The sequence below is a fragment of the Serinus canaria genome, chromosome 8 (assembly GCF_022539315.1).
Source record: "Serinus canaria isolate serCan28SL12 chromosome 8, serCan2020, whole genome shotgun sequence".
Classification (NCBI taxonomy): domain Eukaryota; kingdom Metazoa; phylum Chordata; class Aves; order Passeriformes; family Fringillidae; genus Serinus; species Serinus canaria.
This window is the reverse complement of record NC_066322.1, coordinates 26934047-26956267: the sequence shown is the minus strand read 5'-3', so window position 1 is coordinate 26956267 and position 22221 is coordinate 26934047. Positions and strand designations below refer to the sequence as shown.

Genomic DNA, 22221 nt, shown 5'->3' with positions numbered 1-22221 from the left:
CACACTAATGCTGTAGATAAAATGTTTATTTTATTTCCAACCACAACTCCATTTCTTGAACTTCACCTGTTTGTCTCAACTAAGCGAAGCATATCCTGACCAACTCTGCAGTTCAAAGGAATTGGCCTGCATCCCTTGCATCTTTCACAGATATCCCAATTTAAAAAATGACACAAACTTAAATAATATTACTTAAGAAAATTGTTTCAGTAACAGGGAAATTTTAAAATTATATTTTACTTCACCTCTCAGCCTTGTACAACCAAAATCATAACAAGGACTTTGGCTTTACAGGTGGAAGACTATTAATACAACCTCACAAGAACAGCAGTTGTGTTTGTATAGCACCTAACCAGTACAGTCCTCAAATGTGAGCTGGGAAACTCTGGGCATCCCTCCAAAACCAACACACACTCACACACACACACACACACGTGTGTGCGCACACACAGAAACAAATTAAAATACTTGTGGTTGAAAGGTGACACATAAAAAAGTGAATAAAAAGGTATTATACATGACCTGATATACTACTAAATCTCTCAATTTCTGTTCTGCTAGAAACAGTTTGCTAAAAAACAGAAAGGATAATCAGAAACATCAGGTAGGGGCATTTAATTGCTATGCTACCTAAAGTGCATAAGCTGTCCTGAATCTGAATTTACTAACCCATGTCCTAACAAGCCTTAAAAATCCCAAACCCAATCAATCTTCCACAGAAGGAAGTAAATCATACTTATTAACTATATTTAAGGAAATTCCCTGTAACAGGCACCTGCACTATTATGCAGGATTTTATAAACCACTGTATTTGTAGAATTACCTCTGAATGACTTGTACTGATCTTTTCTTTCAGCCTTCTAAGTCTTCTGTAAATAGCAGTTCTCTAAACCTATTGGATGAATTTCTGTGAAATCTAAAATAGTTTTGAAAGCATACAAGGGTAATTCTCTTTCAACTGTAATTGGCACTGCCATTGTGAAGAAACCAGAAAGATCAATGGCAGCAAATTGAATGCACTCACGTGCTGGCTGAGCATGGACAGGACCAATCCCAGATCCTGTATTTCTTGTAGAGCATAATCTCTGTGGCTTTTGCTACTTCTAACACCAGTGAGATGTTATCAAATATTCTGATACCTACCCAAAACCATCACACACAGAGTTTTAACGTGTTCCACATGTATTGGAGAATTCATGCCTTTAACAACTGGAACTGTTTCTTATTAAGTGAACGTCAAGAATTGAATGCGACATTCTGTTGAACATTCTTCTAGACTACAAATGCTTCATTTTTCCTGTTGTATCCAGCCAGGCTGCCCCTTTTATTCCCAGCAACACAAATCGAGTTTTATCAGCCTGAAAGAATCTTTCTTCTAAATGAAGCCCAGTACTGTAATAACTTGAAAGGCATCTTTAGGCAGCATAGTAAAAATGTTTGATTTGTAATTGCCTGCTGAACTCTTGCACAGTCCGTTGCCATATGGTACCTCCCTTCTACTGGCAAACAATCTTTCCTTGTTCCTAACTTCTCAGCCTCCCTACCCCCTCCTTTTCTGGAGGGTATGGATAGGAAATCCGAAGGAGGAGTTTCTTCTGCTCTCCGAGTGCTCGCGGTGACATCATAGGTGGGCTGAACGGCTGAGCCGAGTGTGTGTTTGTTTAAAAAAACACTGTCCAAAAGTGATGTATATGGAATCTGGGTCAGCTGTAGCTGGTTAGAGCACTTCTGCATGTGAGAATTAAACACTGCAGTTTCAAAAAACATCTCTCTCTCTCTCTCCTGGAATAACGCATATTGGAGCATTACTTTTATTTTTTTCTTTTTTTTAAACTGATTAGTTAGCTTGGTTATCGTATGGAGAAACCCAATTCCTCAATACAGCTTGGATCTAACAGAGAAAGACAAAAGCAGTTTTCAGCTCCAGCTGCAGATTAACACTCCACACCATCGGGTAATATAGGAAGCAAAAGCAATTTGGCCTCTGGATTTTCCATCTGCCACAGAAGCAAACCAGCTGGAAGACTTTATTTCTTGGTAAGTTTTAAAGTTATTCTTACTTACAAATTTAATTTTGAGCTATTTCTGAATGCTACATACATCTCCCTCAACATACAATTGTGAAGAAACAAATCCCTCTCAGCCTGAGAAACATTTGACAACTAACATTAAGAGTCATTTTTGTGGCATTTGGTAGACTTTGGAAAGAATTTAAAAAGGCACTGCATAAGAGCACAGACTAACTTGTTCCAGTTGTAGGGATGAACAAGTTTCGCTTGTTTAGCTGTATTGTTATCTACAGTTACAGAAAATTAGCACTACCAGACTCTTTGCAAAGCATGTAATTTGGGTACTGTGAACATACTCATGTGAAATTCTGATCCTACCAGAAGGCAAAAGCCAAAAATCCTATCGATTTCAGGGCAGCTGGATTTCACCCAACACCAGAGCATAGACCTAGCATTACTAGAACTAGAAAATGGATACCTCAATAAAACCACTGTGAAAAGTCCCAAGCAAATCAATGCACATCTGTAAGTAGCAATCATTGTATATCATTTCAAGTATGTTTTTATTTATGGCACTTCTGAGAAGCTGAAGTTGCTGAGCCTAGAGCCAACCAAGAAACCAGAGTCAAGCATTGATTCAGAACATAATCGAGTTTGTAGCACAATCAATTGTGCAGCTGAAAATCCAAAGACATTGCTGCAACAGGCACCAATACCTTCCTTATTTGTACCTCAATTGAACTGCGGTTTGTTTCTAAATAAAGATCCATTTCATAAACATGAAATGTAGTGTAGAAAGCAACACTACATTAAGTGGAAAATTGAGGGGTTTGTTACAGTTCACTAGTGGAAGAAAGGGAGAAGAATGCTGCTGCTAATAGATGATTAAAACAAGAAAGTTGTTTACAAACAGAAGACAAAAGTATAGATGAAACCCAAAAAATACTTGCTTATACATAGGAAAAGCGTAGAAAACTTTCTTCATGCTGACTTGGAAATTAAAATACAGTAAATAATATAGAACAATGCAAAAGAATTTCAGTGATGTATTTGAATTTACAAACTCTGAGCTGCCTAACACGGTAAGAGAGAATGAAGGGGCTGATGCTAAAAGGACAGACAAAGTGTTACAGAAGACAAACTTAATTAAGATTTAGTAGTTACCAGAGGAAAAAAATTCTGAAGCAGCCTTGATAAACAAGAAAGATGGATCATTTCCAAGTTCTTGAGCCCTCTTCCTTACTATCCTTTTGTGCTGATTTTCATAAGGAGGAGAAAATAACCTAAACAACAACACAACCCCCCTTTGAAGCACATAATGTGCTTTGGACACCAGGCTCCATTCATTCATCATCAGCCAAAGGCTTGATTTACACTGCTTAGAACAATTCCTAAACCTTCCACAAATGAAAACAGCTGAGTCAATAATTTTAAAGCAATAAACTGGCTGTATACAAGGGTTTAACTCTCTCTCCTTTGCTGCCTTCCAACTTTAGAGTTCAAATTTTGAAATGTTTGTTTTAAAACAAATAATGCAATACTAATATTATGTTGCTGCCAAAAGAATGATCTGAAGTACAGTGAAAAAAATACACTTTTTGAAGTTTTAAAGGAACTCATGAAAAAGAATGGAAATTCTGAACATTTAAACTTTAGCAGTAATTACATGACTCTGTCAAGTTTTAGTTATTGTTTTATTGGGCTTTATTTTTTGCAACGTGCCCTATTGGTTTGGTCCTTAAAATTTATACACCAATGAATGAAGTACAATTTCCTACAGCAAGCATAACTGGATGCTTAATATCTTCAGTATCTGTTCTAAGCAGAACTCTGGAGCCCTAAAATTACACATTTTCAACAAAATGCAAAACTGCATTGTACCTGCCTGTTCAAACAATGCAAGCACACACAGTGGCTGCCAACAAATGCAAAGGAAACCTCATGCTAAAAAAACTTCACCAAAAAATCTGGAAATGCCATGAAATTTTGCTGTGCTTTCAGAATATCTTCTGTGACAAGATTAGCAAATCTCTCCTGCAGAGAATTTCTAAGAAGTTATCATTTTTAAAAGGGGCACGTTTTCAATGACAACCTCAAAACCCCCTGAAGATTTTTAGATTGCCTTTCCTAAAAGGAATCAGATTGATGGCAATCTTTGAAGCAGAATTATGTGACTCAATATATCTATCACATATCTGATGAACAAAACCCAAGAACATATTATTCCTGGATCCCAGTCAATACAATTGAAAGTAATCCTGTTATTTCAGCAGAGGAAGAGGGAAAAGCACTTGTTTATATAGGGAGAAGTAACTTACTTAAATACAGAGATATACTGAAATCCATGAGAACATTTCTCCTATAGGAAGAGGGTTTTCCCCACCTTAGTATTACTTCTAATGTCATGGACCCAGTTTTAAGCTAAAAAAATCTACAAAAATCCTCATTTAGCCTGTGCAGACATAGGGGAACACAGCTGGGTTTATTGATTTCAGCTGCTAAGGCAAAGCTCAACAGAAAATGAAGCCTGTGTAACATCAATAACTGAGTTCCCTATTAGCTGGTATCATGGGCAGAGCATCCTTAGTCTCAGCATTGCAATTTACCTTCTTAAAGAACCTGGTCTGTTTCTCTTCCTGTGACACGTAATAGGGCACTGCTGGCATTTATCACTTGACCATATTCTCTTAATAAATATTTGGAATAAAGATAAGTACTGATACTGCATTTTCCATATGAAAGGAGCCCTATATTCTCATTTATCTGCAACAGCTTTGTTATATTCACCCATATCACCCTACACTGCCCAGGGAGAATGAGCCTTTGTCAGCTCTGGAAGAACAGATTCCAATTTGTGTTGTGGGTTTCCAAATTTTACATCCTGCTGAACATGACTCACAGCAGTACAACAAAGAACAAATAGTTTGTTGTGCAGAAAGCTAAAAAATGCCAAATATATACCAGCTTCCCCACATCCTGATCCATGCAACTCTGTACTTGTGATTACAATATTTCTAGGGGGGGGGTAACACAGTCTGTGTTACAGCAGTTAAAATAGAAGTTACTGGCTTGTTTTGCTCTTTTAAATCGGAATTTTGGACCTTGAAACACTTTTTAAAGTAATAAATCAAAAACTAATTTTGAAAGCAGGTTGGGTTTTTTGGTTTTTTTTTTTTTTTCTGCACAGGGATCACTGTGGAAAAAGAAAGAAATTAGAAGAAATGGCATTAAATTTAAAATAGTATTGAAGCCCTGTCTACAGCTCTGAGTGTTTCTGACAAGCTGATGAAGAAGCTTGTGTTGCTGTGAATAACTGCACATTTTCTTCTGCAGAAGCTATAAAACATCAGCAGGCCAGAACATACATAATGAAACTTCTACAGAAATCTGAGGTCCGAAACTGGGTGGCACAGAAACACGACAGAAGCAGCTGAAATGACAGTTTGTTCTAATCTAAAAACCATGACACTTAATAAAGAGTCAGATAACGTATTTCAAAGCAATGGTATCTGTAATCACAAGATACTTGCTGCACTTCCAAGGTCTGCACCAGCAGCCCCACTCAGCAGAGGGGACTCCAAACCTGCAGGGAGGGTGGGAGACTGGCTCTACCTGAGCTGATCCCTGAACTTCAGCTGTCTCCTAACACTTCTGCCACTACCTGAACACCTAAACCTGGGAATCCAGCAAAAAATGCATCTGATCTAAAAACTCTAAACCTATTTCCCAACTCTAATTTTAATTTGTCATTTGGGTCTCACATATTAGGCTATCATTCTGGGATACTTTGGATAAACAGCTCCTATTTTTTTAAGCTGCTTGCCCAGAACATCAGGAAATTTCTGAAACAGTATTTTCATTTCCTTCTAAGCTGATTAAAACTCCAGGTAAATATCTTGCTCAGAGCCTATTATTGTATAACAAGTTAGGCATTAAGCTGCTCAAACTTGACAAGCAATATTTTAAAACACCTAATTTTTTTAACATCAGCATTTCCATAGAAGCATACACATTCCCTACCAGATAGATTCTCAGAAGGAATTCATCCCTGCTTATCTGAATGTCTCAGTTTACTACAAGATATTTCTGAATTTCAAATTCTAGGGCATAATCTTATGCAGCTGCTGGATTTGGTTATGCTGTATTAGACCCTTTAATTCACTTAATGGTCTGACAGCACGTGTATAGACATAGAGCTTGAAACTTTAATACATAAGGGTAAAAGTTCAAAATGAACACATTTACTATTAAAAGAAATGCAGAAAGCAAACTGCAGCAGAATACATGATTTGAATGTGGACTGTGTTGCAAAGTGATTTCTTTTGAAAGATTAATTTAAGTTCTATTTATTTCCAAGGGAAAATGTGCTGCTGCTGTGGAGAAAAATCCCCAGCCATTCATTATTTCAGTAACTCTGTAGGGTCTTTAAAAGCTCCCAAGAAGTAAAATGTTATTCATTTTCTTGGACTATGAAGTACCTATTACACCCTGTGAAAACAGCAGAATTCTGGACTTGTACTATGGCCTCATCCTCACTCATATGCCACAAAGTCTCTTTCCCTTAATCTGCAAATAGTAAATGCAAAAGTATAAAAAAACGAGTTAGGAGATGCAAAGAGGTTTTAAACTTCAGACAATTAATTCAGCTCATCTTTGTCAAATTAAAAACCACACACAAACCAGTTTCCCATGTGCTTCCCATGATGCATGTGAACATTTAACCTAATGAACTACCAAATCTGAGCACTGTACAAGTGATTAATATTTTAAATGTCTGAAATTACCAAAGAATAACACACAACCAGCTCTGTAGAAAAGCAATACTTTTTCCTAACTTCTTTTTTTTAACAGAAGTTACAGTTTCAGCAGAGAAATATTAACAAAATTATTAAATTTTGTTTTTGATAGTAGACAAAAAAATACCTATTCCTGCAAACTAAGTTAAATATTTTAAAATAAACTCCTCAAACTTATGGTGCTCCCTCCATTTATGCAGGGTAAGAAAGGATTTTTAGTATGTGTTAAATATGTTTTCTTCCCCTTCCAGGAGCTGGGCTTACAACACAACCATCAGACAAACAAAACGTTATCAAACATTTAAGCAGAATTCCTAGCTCTAACTCCTGATTGCATGTACATCATGGTTTAAAGCTTGTAACCACTGCTCTCAGTGAAGCCAAAAAACAAAGACTTGACAGGTTTCCTGCGCCTGAGCAGACACCATTTGTTACAATAATATTAAAGCCAGTAACAGAACTGGGAAAAGGGACCCGACCCACAAGTCACCTTATCACTTGTAATGTGAATGTAAAGGAAGCAGCAGAGCTCTGCTTCTCCTTTGGGATCACTGTGTCAGGACTGCCAAATGCACTTCAACTTGGACCTGGCAGGAACAGAAGGTTAATTAACTTTGCCTGCTCTTACTGTGTTACTCTTTGTAATTATCCAAAGGCCACTGTAGAAAGGCTATCCAAAGGCTGGCAAAAGGAGGCTGGAAAGGAAAGCCAGACCAACAGCTGAGATAATAAGAGTGATCTGCTTCACAAAGCAAACAAACCATAAAAAATGAAGGTTTTTTTCTTTATTTAAGTGCTACCTTTGTTTATCATCTCAAATATTTAAAGCTAAAACACAGGTCTCAAAAAACATTCCTAGATCTTTATCACTCCACTTTAACTCTTTAGAGTTAAAAGAAATTCCTAGTTTTCTTTAAAAGAGGAATGAAATACTTCAGTATGGTATTTATAATGACAACATGCCTGATACTTCAGCATTATTTGGATAAAGATGTTCTCGGAGATATAAAAATAGTGCGACAAGAATTCTAGATGTTCATCTCAAGGCAACTAAATAGGGACACATGTGCTGAGCAAACAGTCTTCTAAGCTTTCTTTACAAATTCAAAGTCACTTGCATAAGTAATTTTTGATGTTTGCAACAATATCTAATCTCCTGCCTAACACTCATGTCCAAAAATAGTCTTAAAGATGAGGTTTTCAAGACTACTAAAACTCTGTAAATATAAACTTGAAAAACGGGTGTATATATGAATCAGTATGTATATAGAATTTAACAAATTATACATATATATCTATATATAAAGCTAAAGAAGGAGCAGAAAAGCTTACATAATCCAAACTCCAATATTTATATAAATCATTTCATCTCCCTCCTTCCCTTCCAGGAAGGTATTTTGCAAGCACTCCATGCTCCATAACCTTGTGCAGGTAATTGCAGTGAGCACAGATCTGAGCAATCTGATAACGGAGCGTAACAGAGGATCTAAGCACAGCAACGCTTCTGAAAAGTTACCCATTGCAACAACTCCTTTACCAAATCCTGTACCTTAATTCTAGTGCTTCCTGCTCAAAACAGCCAGCCAATCTAATGGAATCTAACTCAAGGAAGAGATGCCAAAGGCTTGGCTACATAAATGCAAGCACGGCAAACCCATCAGTTTAGGCAGTTTACAAGTCCAGGAACTTTAGTTACGCCTCTGGCTTAATGACTTTCTTTTATCTGTTCAACAGGCTCCTGGACAGCGGTCACGCCTGCTCTGCAATGAAGATCCTGAAGGGGACTTTGGGTGTCCTGCTGTTCCTGCTGCTGTCTATCGGGCGCTGTACGGAACAGTCCACGCCGAGCAAGACGCCCCAGCAGAGACAGCCTCGCTCAGCAGACGGGGCAGAGGAAGGGAAGAAATGTGGTTACACCTTCCTGGTCCCAGAACAAAAAATCACAGGGCCAATATGCGTGAACACAAACGGCCCAGGCACCGGGAACAGGAAAGATGAAGTCACCAGGATGGACATCGAGAACCTGAAGGATGTGCTGTCCAAGCAGAAGAGGGAGATCGACATTTTGCAGCTGGTGGTGGATGTGGATGGAAACATCGTGAACGAAGTCAAACTACTGAGGAAAGAAAGTCGGAACATGAACTCTCGTGTGACCCAACTGTACATGCAACTCCTGCACGAGATCATTCGCAAGCGCGACAACTCGCTCGAGCTTTCCCAGCTGGAAAACAAAGTCCTTAATGTTACCACAGAAATGCTGAAGATGGCAACAAAATACAAGGAGCTGGAAGTAAAATACGCGGCGCTAACTGACCTAGTAAACAACCAGTCTGTGACTATCTCGCTGCTGGAGGAGCAGTGCCTGAGGATCTTCTCACGCCAGGACCCCCATGGGTCCCCACCCTTGGTGCAGGTGGTGCCCCAGCACATCCCCAACAGCCAGCCCTACACTCCTGTCCTGCTGGGAGGCAACGAGATCCAGCGAGACCCGGGCTACCCCCGGGACAGAGATGTACGGCCACCGCCCGACCCCGCCACTTCTCCCACAAAGAGTCCTTTCAGAGTGCCACCTCTGGCTCTGATTAACGAGGGTGAGTTACCTGTCACTATTTATCTAACCTGAGATCTCTCCACTTCTGAGGGAAACTGTTACCAGGGTAGGGATTAAAAGAGCGAGACGATATTTCTTGTTTGCACTCAAATGTTAATTAGTTCTTGCAGCCGTATTTCTCTTCAGAGAAAAGGTACAACTTCCCAAGGTTATTTTCTGGGATTTACATTCTCTGAACCTCAGAGAGAGAAAAAACAATTCTTATCTCAATTGCTGCTCCTCTTGTTGTTCTCAAGTGGAATGCATTGCGGAAGATTGTTTAACTGAAGGGAATTGGTAATTGGATTCTGGTGATGGTGTTTTGATTCATTGAGCAATTGAATCCATGTGTGTGTGTGGGGACTGCTGGCTGACAGTCACAAGATTCTGGGCAGTTGACTGCAGTTAAGTTGAGTTGGGTGCTTGGCAGATTCAGTGTAATATAGTGTAATATAATGTAATAAAGTAATTAATTAGCCTTCTGATAAGATGGAGTCCTCCTCATCATCTCCCCCATTGTCAGGGTTGCCCTGCTTTTACTCTAAGTTCTTATCTATATTCTATTATTTAGTGTGAGTTCTGCAGCACTTCCCTCTAACAAACGAAAAATGGAGCTGTGTTTCTCTCTCTACAAGGCTTTTTAAGGATCAACTGTCCAATGAAGAAATGACACCTAAATTATTTTCACTTTTAACCCAATAACCAATCACCTGTGGCCCACAATGTGGACTTCTTTATCCAATTACACAAAACCACCAAACCCATGAAGAAGAAGGTGAAGAGGAAGGACCAGCCTCTGTCCTAAAACCTCCATCTTGCTTTATATTTATTACTATATTCTAAAACCTTCAACTCTAGGTTTTCCAGCTTGTGATATTACACAATTCTATTCAAACTCCACACCCACAATCCCAGTTCTGCCATTCCATTTGGGAAGCCTTCTCCACGGCCTCAGGTCAAATGCAGTGCTCTCTTGGGGGTCAGTGCCTGTCAGCTCAGAAAGTCTCAAATTCTCAGTAAATCAGGGTTCCAGCACCTGACCACAGAAATAGAAGGAAGAATTTAAAGGACTGGTACAGCTCGCTCTTGCTCCTGATTTTCTCTCCCCCTTCTACCTCCCAGGGAAAGCTTTAGTTTCCCAAATGGCCTAAACCTCCCTAAGATGAATTTGTTGAAATGGCCAATACTCAGAAATTCAATCTGAACAATACTCACCTTCAAGTCACAAAGTGTTGGGGTTTCCCTCTGCTGAATTTGAGTTACGAAAATATGAAAATTCAGTATTAGCATAAACTTTCTAATATTTACCCATTTCTTTAATGATGCCTGGTATCTACATGTTACAGTAGAGTTGGCAAGAGTGAGTAAGAGGAACTAATTTCTCATAAACAAATGATATAATTTCAAGTTTTTGTCCTTTATACTTACATTTGAAGAAAATTCTATTAGAAGAATTTTCATCCTTCTATTCTGACCCACTTTAAAATGAACATCTAAATCCACCATAGTCCTGCATCCAACATAGTCCTGCAATGAGTCTCTAAGTGTTTAGCTGAAATATTCAAGAGTGGTAAGTTTGAAAGGATAATTGAATTGAGGCTGGATCCAATTAGAGGCACTCAGCTTGAAAATTTAAAATCACTACACTCCCAGTGTAACTCCACTCCCAGTAACCTGCTGTCAGTGGGGGATGGCAAGTTAAACTAAACCCATAAATATTATGAAAATACATTCAGGAGACTATCCCATCTTCACATGTTCACACTCTTTAGGTAATTAGATAAATTCATGTATCACTAAGAATCAAAATTAGTGACAAGACAATTAACTATCTCTGAGCTGCCCTGAACTCTAGCACATTTCTCCCTTTACTGAAATTTTGACAGAACTGCTATTTTAAAAAAGTCAAGGATTCAGAAAAACAATTTTTTCTCAGACTTCCCTTTGAGTGCTTGCTCTTGGCTTCTGTTAGCACAGCAAAAGGGTTTGGTGGGGGTTTTGGGTTTAGGTGGCTGTTTTGGTTTTGTTTCTTTCAAATTGCCTTTAGTCACAGCTGAAAGTTGAACTTCATTCCTAAGATGAAGCCAAACATTCATTTGTGACTGTTCTGCAGCATTACACCCAACCAGCTGCTGATGTAAAGAACAACTATTTTTATTCAAGGTCTGCAGAAAATTCAGGCATGAGCCCAAGCAAAATGCCAGATGTCATGTGAATTTCAGTGGCACATCATGACAGAAAGGAAACAGTTAATATCAAAGCATTGCATTCATGTCTGGTCAGACAGCACAAGTACAATTCTAAAAAAAGGCACGACTTCCTGCTTCTCAGCAAAGCCTCCCTTCCAGGTTCTGCTCTCAACACATCTTTTTCACAATTCACACCTGCTGCACGGTCAAAAAGAGACAACAGCACTAAGTATTATCCTCTGAATTATCTACCCTGGTGTTCACTGACCCCTCCACCCCTAGAAGTTGAGAGCTTGAATCCATTTTTGGAAGAGAACACAAAGAAATTTTAGGAGACTTATTGTAACATTATTCACCTTCCTTTAATACTAGATTCTTGAGTTGGAAGTTTAAGTCTTTCTTGCAGTGCTTGGGAAAGAGAGGGTTGAGAATTGCTACAGCTGGTAGAGCATCAGTTATCACAGCCCAAATTTGGACAGTCCAACACAATGCCCAATTAACTATCCCTGATTTTTAAAATTAAGGTAAACAGATTTCATGGTTCACAGAATCAAAACTATGTCACAGAGAAACACCTTTAGGGTTAAAAGATACAGATTTTTTAGAATGTATAAAGATGTCCAAAAAGACCAAGGAAAACCAGGCAGTCCCAACTAGAAATAGGCCAGGTAAAGACTGATGTCAGAATAAATACCTGCACCTCCTCACAAATACTTGCATGCAGCAGATGGGTCAGAAAGTCAGTGTGCATCTGATTACTGTGAGTGGAGAGTAAATTGTAAAATATATGGGGAACAAAGGGATGAAGTTCTGTTTTCTGAGTACAGTGGTTATTTTGTACAAAAAGTGCTCTAGCCTTCCTCCAGGAAGGTTAACGTGGTCACAGACAGGATTATGAGCCTGGATCTGGACATACCTGTGAACTGTAGTTGTCACAATTCCATTAATATTTGGATAATAACCAGTGACCCCCAAAATTACTGCCACTAGTTTTGCAAAAAGTAGTTTCAAGTTAGTTGAGTACTTGAAAATTAGACACTGCCCCATATAGTAACTTCTAATACCTCTTGATTAACAATATAGCTTCTTTTTTTTGAATATGTGTCCAATTTTATTTTGGACTTTTCCTCTACTAATGCCCCCAAAATCCTCTCCATGAAGCTTATACAAGCACAAGTTCTGTATCATCTGATAAGATAACATTTGGCATCTCAAAATGGGATTCAGCCATCAAGTTATCAAGCTTTCAACTTAAAATATTTAATCTCTTTCCTTCTCCACTTCATTTAATTTAGCAGGGAATATGATCTGCACTAAATCACACAGCTAAGCCACAATTTTGGAAGTGAAATATTTAACAGATCATCTTCTCAGAGTATTTCTGACTTATCACTGTCTCAGTGACTTATGTACACAGACTGTTACAAAAGACTAGATGTACATGAGATACTTAGTCCTTACATGAACCATAAAACCTGTAAGATTATAAAAAAAAAAAATCATGCTTTTTTCATCCATCAGACCTCCACCCACATCAGCACTGTGGAGAATCTCTCACTTTCACAAACCTCAGCATTTCCTGAACAAGATCAGTTCTTATAATGTGAACATGAAATAATTATACCTAACAAAGAATTTACTTCAGTAAAAAGAGTCAAAGCTATACACCAAAAATTATGGGATATGTTAGAATTCCTTAAATTCAGAGCAGAAGTCTCTAACCTCTACCACAACATTAATTTATGTTAATACATGCAGACAAAGCTGAGCATCAAAGCAGATGAGTTGCATCCTGAGAACTTAAAGCCAGCTGAACTCCAGAAGTGATCCAAGAACTACATAAACAGCCTGGTACAATTCTGTCTGCCCTAAAAACTGCTTAAAATGACCCCAAACATCTGCTTGGGTCTCTCATGGAAAAAAACAAATGCTCAAGTGCTCCTCCAACAATAATCACGTGGGATGACACCTAGGGAACAGCAGATCTAATTAAGCCATTCTTAGTGTTCAATCAACATTACAAAATATAAGGTTTATTTGTTTATACTTTTCCTAAAGCAGTAACTATTTTACAAAAATACTTCTGGAATAACATCCCTGTTCAGTTACAGAACACCCAAATTTACTTCAGAGAGATCAAGGAATGGGGATGAGACCCAGCTTAGTCCAGGAAATTATCTATCCCCTGGACAAACTCTGGGAATTTTAATTGTGAACAAGAGGGGATAAAAGCACTTGTATACCAAAGCTACAGGATTTATTTCCTGAGGTGCCACTGCTTGCACTGGAAGAATGACAAAGCCATCCCAATCCTGACAGTGCAGCAATACTTACAGCAATGGCTCAGTGTCTGTGACATTCCTGTCACAGCCACAAGCTCTGAGTACTCCTCATTAGTAATGCACTCTCATTATGCTTTACAGATTTCTTGCTAATTACATACTTGTCCAACTGACAATTACTACCTGAAAATCTGAGAAGTGCAATTTTCAGCTTGCTTTTGTCACACAAGCTTAATCTGTAGTGAAGTCCCTTTCCCTCAGCCTCTACTTCTGATTAAAAAATAACCTCAACAAATTTATTCTATGCTGCGTGGCACAGGAGCTGTTTCTGTGACTGATGGGTTCTCTCTGAATTTCCAAGGAGATTTGAGAAAAAAAAACCTCTAGAAGGAGAGGAAAGCTGTAGCTAATTTATTTTCAGATGTGCTGAGTTTTCAAATACATTTAGGGCATCCACCACTAACTAGTCATCAGAACACACTTTGCTTTTCATTTGTAAATTACCAGTTTCTCGAAACCAACCAAAGTAATGACACACAAACAAATTTTTTTCTTAAAAGCAGAAAATAAAAACATTACCAAAAATTGAAAGGCAAACTAGGCAAAGTTTTCAGAGACATGTAAGCTGCATCAAAAAATTAGCAGATGGTCTTCTCTAAGTATTATTTGTAAAACCACCATTCACATGGACTAAAATAGAGCTTTGAAGCAGCATTCACAACAGCAACAGGAATTTTGTGCAACCACAGCCCTGAGAACAAATATGTGAGTCCTTTTAGCTGTTCAAAAATCCTTCTCCATTGTTTGCTTATTTCCTTCATCAGCATCCATCTACACACATCACACCAGGATGACACAGCAAATTTAAGAAGAGTCCTATCCTCAGGTGACATCCTAATCCACAAACTACCTAAGTACATAACAGCAGAAAATAATGCAGCATAAAATTCTCTCTAAATTCAATGTCTGTAGACTCTGGCAGTAGATATTTCTTATAGTAGCTCTCAAACTACTTATATATTCAGAAATAGGTAGGGTTGGTTGGGTATCCTGGTTTGTTTTGGTTTTTACTTCCACCAGTTTCAAACTGGTGTGCCAGAAAATGAAGGAAATTGATGTCTGCCTTTTGCACAAGAGAAAATAATTAATGAAAAAAAAATCATATTGTTTCTCAGTATCAAGAGCTGGAGTATAAATCTTTGCCACAGCAGACAAAAAAAGATCAGGTGCTGGTAACCAAAGTCTATTATTTATTTACCAAAATGAAATTTTTGTTCCAAAATCCATGGAGAGAGGATATTGACATGTTTATTTATATATACAATTAATCTCTGACAGTAACTTGTTGCACTGTTCTCCAAAGCAGGTTTATATCTTAATTGAGTTCCTGACTTTCCATTACAAAATATTCCTGGACAATGGGCACTGCACAGCCAAGCTTGAAGGCTTACAGTGTTTCTTTTCCAAAGGTCCATTCAAAGACTGCCAACAAGCCAGGGAAGCTGGGCATGCCAACAGTGGGATTTACATGATCAAACCCAAAAACAGCAACGAGCCAATGCAACTCTGGTGTGAGAACAGCCTGGACCCTGGAGGATGGGCAGTTATCCAGAAGAGGACAGATGGATCTGTCAACTTTTTCAGGAACTGGGACAGTTACAAGGTAAATTCTAGAATGCAGAACGTCAGTGGGCAAAGAAAGATAATTGAAAAGAGTGATCATCCCTTAGAGGCAAACACATTTCAGTGAGAATGTCCCATTTCCCTCCATGCACAGTTAACCTTGTATGCACCAACCTGGCTGAGACAGCCTGGGTTTGTAATGCACAACACAACTGGGAGACATGTTATTCTAGACAGTGGCTGGGAAGTCATTTATTACAAAGTTCTAACTGAACACGTGACTTTTATTAACACACTGAGAACTACAGTGAGTATTTGTAAAGCTTCACTTGTCTCCCTTATGAATAAGCAAACTCAGCCAGTGAAATGATTCCATTAAACACACTAAGAGATTTGCTGGATTGGAGGCTCAACTTAAAAATAGTTCTTATAATGAATTAAAGGAAGTAATTTCCACCCATTAATTTAGGTTAGAAACCTAAAGATGTCAGGCTGGTGAAAGGAAACACATTGCTGTGTGTTGCTGTGATATTGTGTTCTAGCAGGCAGAATCTCTAGGATGACAAGAGGATGCTTGCTTTGGAGGAATTACATGCTAAATGGGAAATTTGAAAACCATTTTGTTGGGGTAATAATAATAATAGTACTAGTATTTATAATAATAATAATTACATATGAGACACAACATGAGGATTTTAGCTTCTTGCATTTTTGGAAATTTCTGATTCAAATATTAATCCCTAAATCAATAATAACTAAAACAATTATTCAATAATCAGTCAAACAAGTAATTAAGCAAAGCCTTTACTTCTCAGAGCAGTCCATGGTTGGTTTTGGAGTTGTTAAATGTTCTAAAGTGTTTTAAGGCAGTTATGGAGTGCCTTATAAAGCAATCACAAACATTCTGAACCTAATGAACCACCAAACATTAGCAATACTGGTTTACTTGGGGAAAGCAGACAGCAGATAGGAAATATCACTTCACAGCTACTGTGCTGGGAGTGATTTGAAAGAAAATATGTCTTTATATTTAATTTCTAATAAATCTTGTAAAGAACACAGAGGAATAGTGTGATTAAATTCACAGCAAAAAACCCCCACCAGTTGCAATACAGAAGCAACAAGAAGTTATTTGCCTTGAACGCTGAGACTGTACAATCATAAACACTTTTTTCAACCTGGAATTATAACCTAAAATTCCGTTATTCACCCAGTATTACAAATCCCCTTAGCTTTGTCAAGAAATATTGCTTCAGTTTCCTTATTCTCCCTCCCTTTACCTTAAAAAGAGGAGGACAGCAAGAACAGAGATGTTTTGCCACCATTAATGGTGCTGGCTCATGCAGCTTAGCAGTCCCAGTGCAGCAAAATAAAGCACTTAAATGCATGGGTTGAAGTCATTCAGAAGTTTAGAGGCTTTCAGTACCCAAGTTCTACTGCTTTATCACACTCCTGCTCATGAGTGTTTTGTCAGGGGCTGGGGTCTAGTATGTGGTAGGAATGTGCTTGGTGTGCCATTGTGTGGGTAAGATGTTTTCTTGTAGATGGAGGCTCAGTAGAAGCTCGAAGACATAGGCTTGGATTATTGCTACTGCTACCTCTAGGATGGTTAGTAAGAAGAGGACTAAGAAGGTCAGGGGTGAAACTGCTGGTATTGTGGAAGAGAGGGCTGTTGTGGCTGTGGAGATGAGCTGGATGAGTAGATGAAGAACTAAGCTAACAGCACCTTCCCATCTTCTTTTTTTGCACAGAAAGGATTTGGGAACATTGATGGAGAGTACTGGCTGGGACTGGAAAACATCTACATGCTCACCAATCAGGATAATTACAGACTCTTGATTGAGCTGGAGGACTGGAGCAACAAGAAGGTGTACGCAGAGTACAGCAGCTTCCGCCTGGAGCCCGAGAGCGAATTCTACCGCCTGCGCCTGGGCACGTACCAGGGCAACGCTGGAGACTCCATGATATGGCACAATGGAAAGCAATTCACAACACTGGACAGGGACAGGGACATGTATTCAGGTAAGCAAAGCGGTGTGGCTGTGAAAAGTGAGTTAAGTGTGTTCCACCAGTGACACTGCCTCAAAAAATACAGCATAGGACAAAAAAAGTGTGTAAATTCTGGTAAAATAACCCTACTGGGAGATGCTTCGAATCAGTGATGACAAAAACCACATTGGCAGGGCCCCCTTCGAGTCCCTATACCTGTCAGAAATTCAAAATCTGTCACCCTCACTGACAACACTCTGCAGCAATTTTCTGTTTAGCTCATCACTTGCATGTGACTGCAATCAGAGTATCTGTCCAGGTGATCTCTGAATAGTGCTGCTGTCACAGAATCACCAGGAACTAAAGCCTCTGAATAGCATGAAAGGAACTGCAAGTGTGCAGAGGTTTAGCTGTGTACCAATACTTTAGAAAGGGGCCCATAATTTGGTTTTTGCACTTCTTAAAGCTCCCTTTCTCTCGTTTCCGCCAGTTTTTCCCCTGCAGTAACAGGAAGCTTGGGGAGTACAATACTTCAACTGCCTTTCCTCAGCTGTCAATAACCATAAAGCTGGACAAATCCTGCAAACTCTTAGACAAGCCTGTAACAGTAAAAACACAAGTTACAAGCAACTCTTTGTGGAGCCCTGGCCCCATGTACTGCTCGGGGCTGTATCAACTCCGTTGCTTCCGCTGGAGTATTTCTAAACAGCACATAACCCGAGTTCCTTGGGTGTTAGCTCATGGACAAACAGTGCTGGCAGGCTGAGAAGAGATCTCTCCTTCATTTTCAGCTGTCACATTAAAGACCATGTCAATAACCCCCCCCTCCAGCAATGGCTGCTGTTACACTACAATTTATAATTTAGCAAGAACAGCGAGATGTTCCACAGGCTATGAAGCACTTCCAAGCTGCCTCTGTGAATAAGCCACAATATGAAAACATTTAGCAAACCTCCATTTGTACTGCTGAAAGCTGAAGCTCACCCATGTCCTTCTGTTCCACAGGAAACTGTGCCCACTTCCACAAGGGTGGCTGGTGGTACAACGCCTGTGCCCACTCCAACCTCAACGGGGTCTGGTACCGAGGGGGCCACTACAGGAGCAAGTACCAGGATGGAATCTTTTGGGCTGAGTACCGGGGAGGTTCCTACTCCTTGAAAGCAGTTCAGATGATGATCAGACCTATAGACTGAGCAGGAAAACCCCACAGTGTTCCCACATAAAATTCTCAGTGTTTGAGCTCCAGAAAAAAAAATAAAATATTACTTTTTAATCATTATTTTGCACAATCTGCCCCTGCAAAAAGCAGGTCTACAGTTTTCCTGTCTTCTTTCCCCTGTCATGTTCCCCTATCCTTTATTAGGACCCTTCTCTACTGTGACAGACAGTGTTTTTTTTTAAACACACATTCACAAAAGCAGATGTTTGTGCTTGCAAAGCATATTTATCTTTTTTTTTGAAGTTCAATATGCTTGATGTAAACAGTCAAAACTGGTACAAAATGCCAGGTCTTTGGCAAGATATAAGCTTTTCCAGTTCAAAAAGCTTATGCTTTTTCAGGTTAGCTCAACCCTTAAATGTAAATATGTGAAATGACATTGTCTTGCTTTAATGTGAAAATTGATTAGTTATTTAACAATTTATTTAAAAATGTTGGTATTACTTTCAATGAAAAATATGACTTCACATTACTGTTTGATATTTACTCCAAGAACCTGCATAAAAAATTGGAGACATTTTAGCTTTGCCAGCAGAGAAAGATCTTTGCAACAAATAATTATTTCAAAATGAAGAGGCAAATTTAACACAAAATACAAAATTTCTTCGGGAATTCTCTACACTGCTAAGATCTGCAAGTTCTATCTTCTGTAAGAAATTTAGGCAAAATGTTCCTTACGTAAGAAAATTAATTGTATGAAACTTTTGATAAACCTGAGACAATCAAATTACTTGGTACTTTTTTACCTTCAAGCTTTCAAATTGAACTTTGAACTTAAACAGCAAAACAAAGTCCTGGTATTAAAATCATGACCTGACACTTCCCTGCTCTACTTAGGAGTGATGAGGGCTGACCAAGCATTCACACACAGTCATCCAGATAAGTCTCTGAATATTAGAAGTTTTCCTCCAACACAGCTTCCTGGTGCCACAGTAAAACAAAGCTTAGAAATCAGCTCTGAGTATGTTCTCCCTGACATCCCAAACTTGGGCTGCTCTTATGACACACCCATTTCCCTTCCCTTACACCTATACAACTTTTGATACTGTTTAGACTAAATTTTAGCTTCTAGATATCAGATTTTCACTGGAACTTAGAAATTAAATAGAAAATACTTTCCCTAAATTTAACAAAAACTATACCACACACAGATTCACAACAAGATATTTCCAAAATCAGATCCAACCAAACATTCCTTTAGGTACCAGAATCTTTCTTCCTGTTATATAGAATTATTTTATAACTGCACTTATAGCCACACAGGTTGCTTAATTTAATTTTATATTATGTAAAACCGAATATGCTGTTCTGCACTGTAATCAATGTGTTTGTTTAGCAACCCATAGGTACCTTCAGGATGGTAAGGAACTTTGTCCCTATTTAAAATAAGAAACTATAATCTAGTTTTATTGTTATGTTAAATTAGTCAATATCAATTACTATGCTAAGCCTTGGATGTAATTCAGAGGAGAAAAAACAGCATTATGCTTTCAGAACACACCCTCTGGAGCAGAGATAAAGCTTCATTGATAATGTATGGCTGCAAGGCTTGTAGTTAAATGTTTGGTCAGAGATCAAAGCCAACCAGTTCCACCAATATTTAATTGGGGTTGGCAGCTGTGGGGAATCAGTCCCAGCATATTCCATCCCTACATTCCAGGAATTTTAACTGACACAAATGTTTATGATTACAATTCTGAAATTGTTCTTCATATAAGGAATATTTGTTTGTTACAAATATCATACAGACCTCATTGATTGAGTGTCCTGCAAAACATTTTTTAATTGCAAATGCTTAGAATCCTGACTCTCTATAGCCTGTCCTTTTTTCTCTATGATAGCTGGATAGAAGAGCAGTTCAGGTAAACTTAAAAAAAGGAAAATGCCATCCAAAACATTCCTTTAATGATCACTTCTGACAGCTTTTAGTTCATTCAACAGGCAGATTTCTTTTCCTTGGCAGAGAGTATTTTACCCCATGAATCTCTTGCCTGCTACAAAAACAGTGTTTGTTTATTCAGTGCAGTCAGTGAAAGGTGTACTTTGCAGAAACCCCAAAGTAAAATTAGCTTGCACTCAGCCTTTTAATTAAATCTTATAAATTAGACATCTAAAAAGTGAGCCTTCCCCAACTTAAAGCTGCAGGATGACATTAATTAAACATTATTACAAAATCCACCCAGAAACCTCAGACTCTACAAATGCTGTGCTCTGAAAGGAAAGAGTTAATTAAGTTGCCAATTTAAGATTATGAGGAAGGAAGGCATAGCATGTCTTCTTCAGGTTGATTTATACTCTGTATAATAATTCACTTTCAACTGCTTGTAACTCCATTACTTTGTAGCTTTTGGGCTGAATTTTCTAAGCAGGGTGAATGACTTTAAAAGTTCAAGGTTTTCTCTCACATCTTTTCTTTTGAAACATTTTCAAAAGAGCCTGTAGCATCCCTCAGGCTTCTTGCCCTGGGCATTCAGAAGCAGTCTGTCTGGGAAGGATAAAGCCTTTACCATTCCTCTACTATCAGTCCAAATTTAACCAGGCAGACCTCAAGAAGTTCAACTTGGACGAAACCTCAAACATGGTTTTCACATCTATTTCCAAAATCTATTGCAAACACTATCACTGAAGCAGCTGAATATTCCTCAGATGAATAATTAATAACCTGTTTTCAGCTTTTCTTTTTCTGGATATCACTCCTCAAAGACAGCTATAAGAAAAAGATCTCACAAGGTAGTACTGCTTAGTTAAATAAAAACCTTACTTCTCAAGATATGGCTCCGTTGTTTCATTGTGCAATCTCAAATGGATCACAACTCTGGAATGAGACTCCCTTGGAGAAGAGGGTTTTACTCTAAGGTGAAATATAACATCACATACACAGCTCCCATTTGTTCTGGCTGCTTCAGCTCTCTGGATGATGCAACACTGATGACATATCCCACACTGTGTACCAAGGGCCTGCTGCTGAACATATTTATTGGTGTTGCACAGCTTTTCACACTCACATTTAAGTAGGTGAGTCCACACTGATGATGTGCTGCTCTCACCTGCATTTCTAGAATTCTGGAATCACATCACAATCATTGCTGCAAGGAGCTGAGAAACATTTTTATTTACTCCAGTTAAACGTGGAAGCACGCAATTATCTTGCCCACAGAGGGTGAGCTGTGGAAATAAGACACCACTCTGTACTTCTGTGACTCCACTCCTATTGGCAAAACCTACACCAAGGAAGCATTTCAGCTTTTTCTTATAATGCCAAGATGGGCATAAAAAAAAAAAAAAAATCTATACCCACATCTGGTATTTGGCTGCATAAGGGTGAAACATTCATCCTTGAAATTGCAGCTGAAATTCCTTTATATGCTCACTTTCCCTGTGACCTTCCAAAGAGAGGTGTCCATGACCAGTGTTCCTCTAGAGGGGATTTAATTGTATGACAAGAGATGCCCTACACTCTTCCAGAGAGCATTTTGAAGGAGTGTGGCAGCTGCTGGCTCTCCCCACCAGGAGAGAAGAAGACC

General features: G+C 38.7%; 2 protein-coding genes across 5 annotated transcripts in view; one reads left to right on the top strand and one right to left on the bottom strand.

Annotated features, from left to right (window-relative positions):
* The window catches only part of RALGPS2 (Ral GEF with PH domain and SH3 binding motif 2), a 115012-nt gene that overhangs the window by 37551 nt on the left and 55240 nt on the right, over window positions 1–22221 (bottom strand). The gene's annotated exons all lie outside the window — the stretch shown is intronic.
* On the top strand, window positions 1568–21465 carry ANGPTL1 (angiopoietin like 1). The gene is made up of 5 exons (XM_009088406.4): window positions 1568–2037; window positions 8540–9396; window positions 15336–15529; window positions 17241–17511; window positions 18484–21465. The coding sequence occupies exons 2-5, from the start codon at window positions 8571–8573 to the stop codon at window positions 18669–18671; spliced, it is 1479 nt and encodes a 492-aa protein (XP_009086654.1). The 5' UTR covers window positions 1568–2037; window positions 8540–8570; the 3' UTR covers window positions 18672–21465.

What these genes read in the sequence shown, in the direction of transcription:
- ANGPTL1 (XM_009088406.4), top strand. Translation starts at nt 8,571, where the DNA reads ATGAAGATCCTGAAGGGGACTTTGGGTGTCCTGCTGTTCCTGCTGCTG. An exon ending in TCTGGCTCTGATTAACGAGG is followed by an intron (nt 9,397 to 15,335) that starts GTGAGTTACCTG and finishes TCTTTTCCAAAG; the next exon opens with GTCCATTCAAAGACTGCCAA. An exon ending in GGACAGGGACATGTATTCAG is followed by an intron (nt 17,512 to 18,483) that starts GTAAGCAAAGCG and finishes TCTGTTCCACAG; the next exon opens with GAAACTGTGCCCACTTCCAC.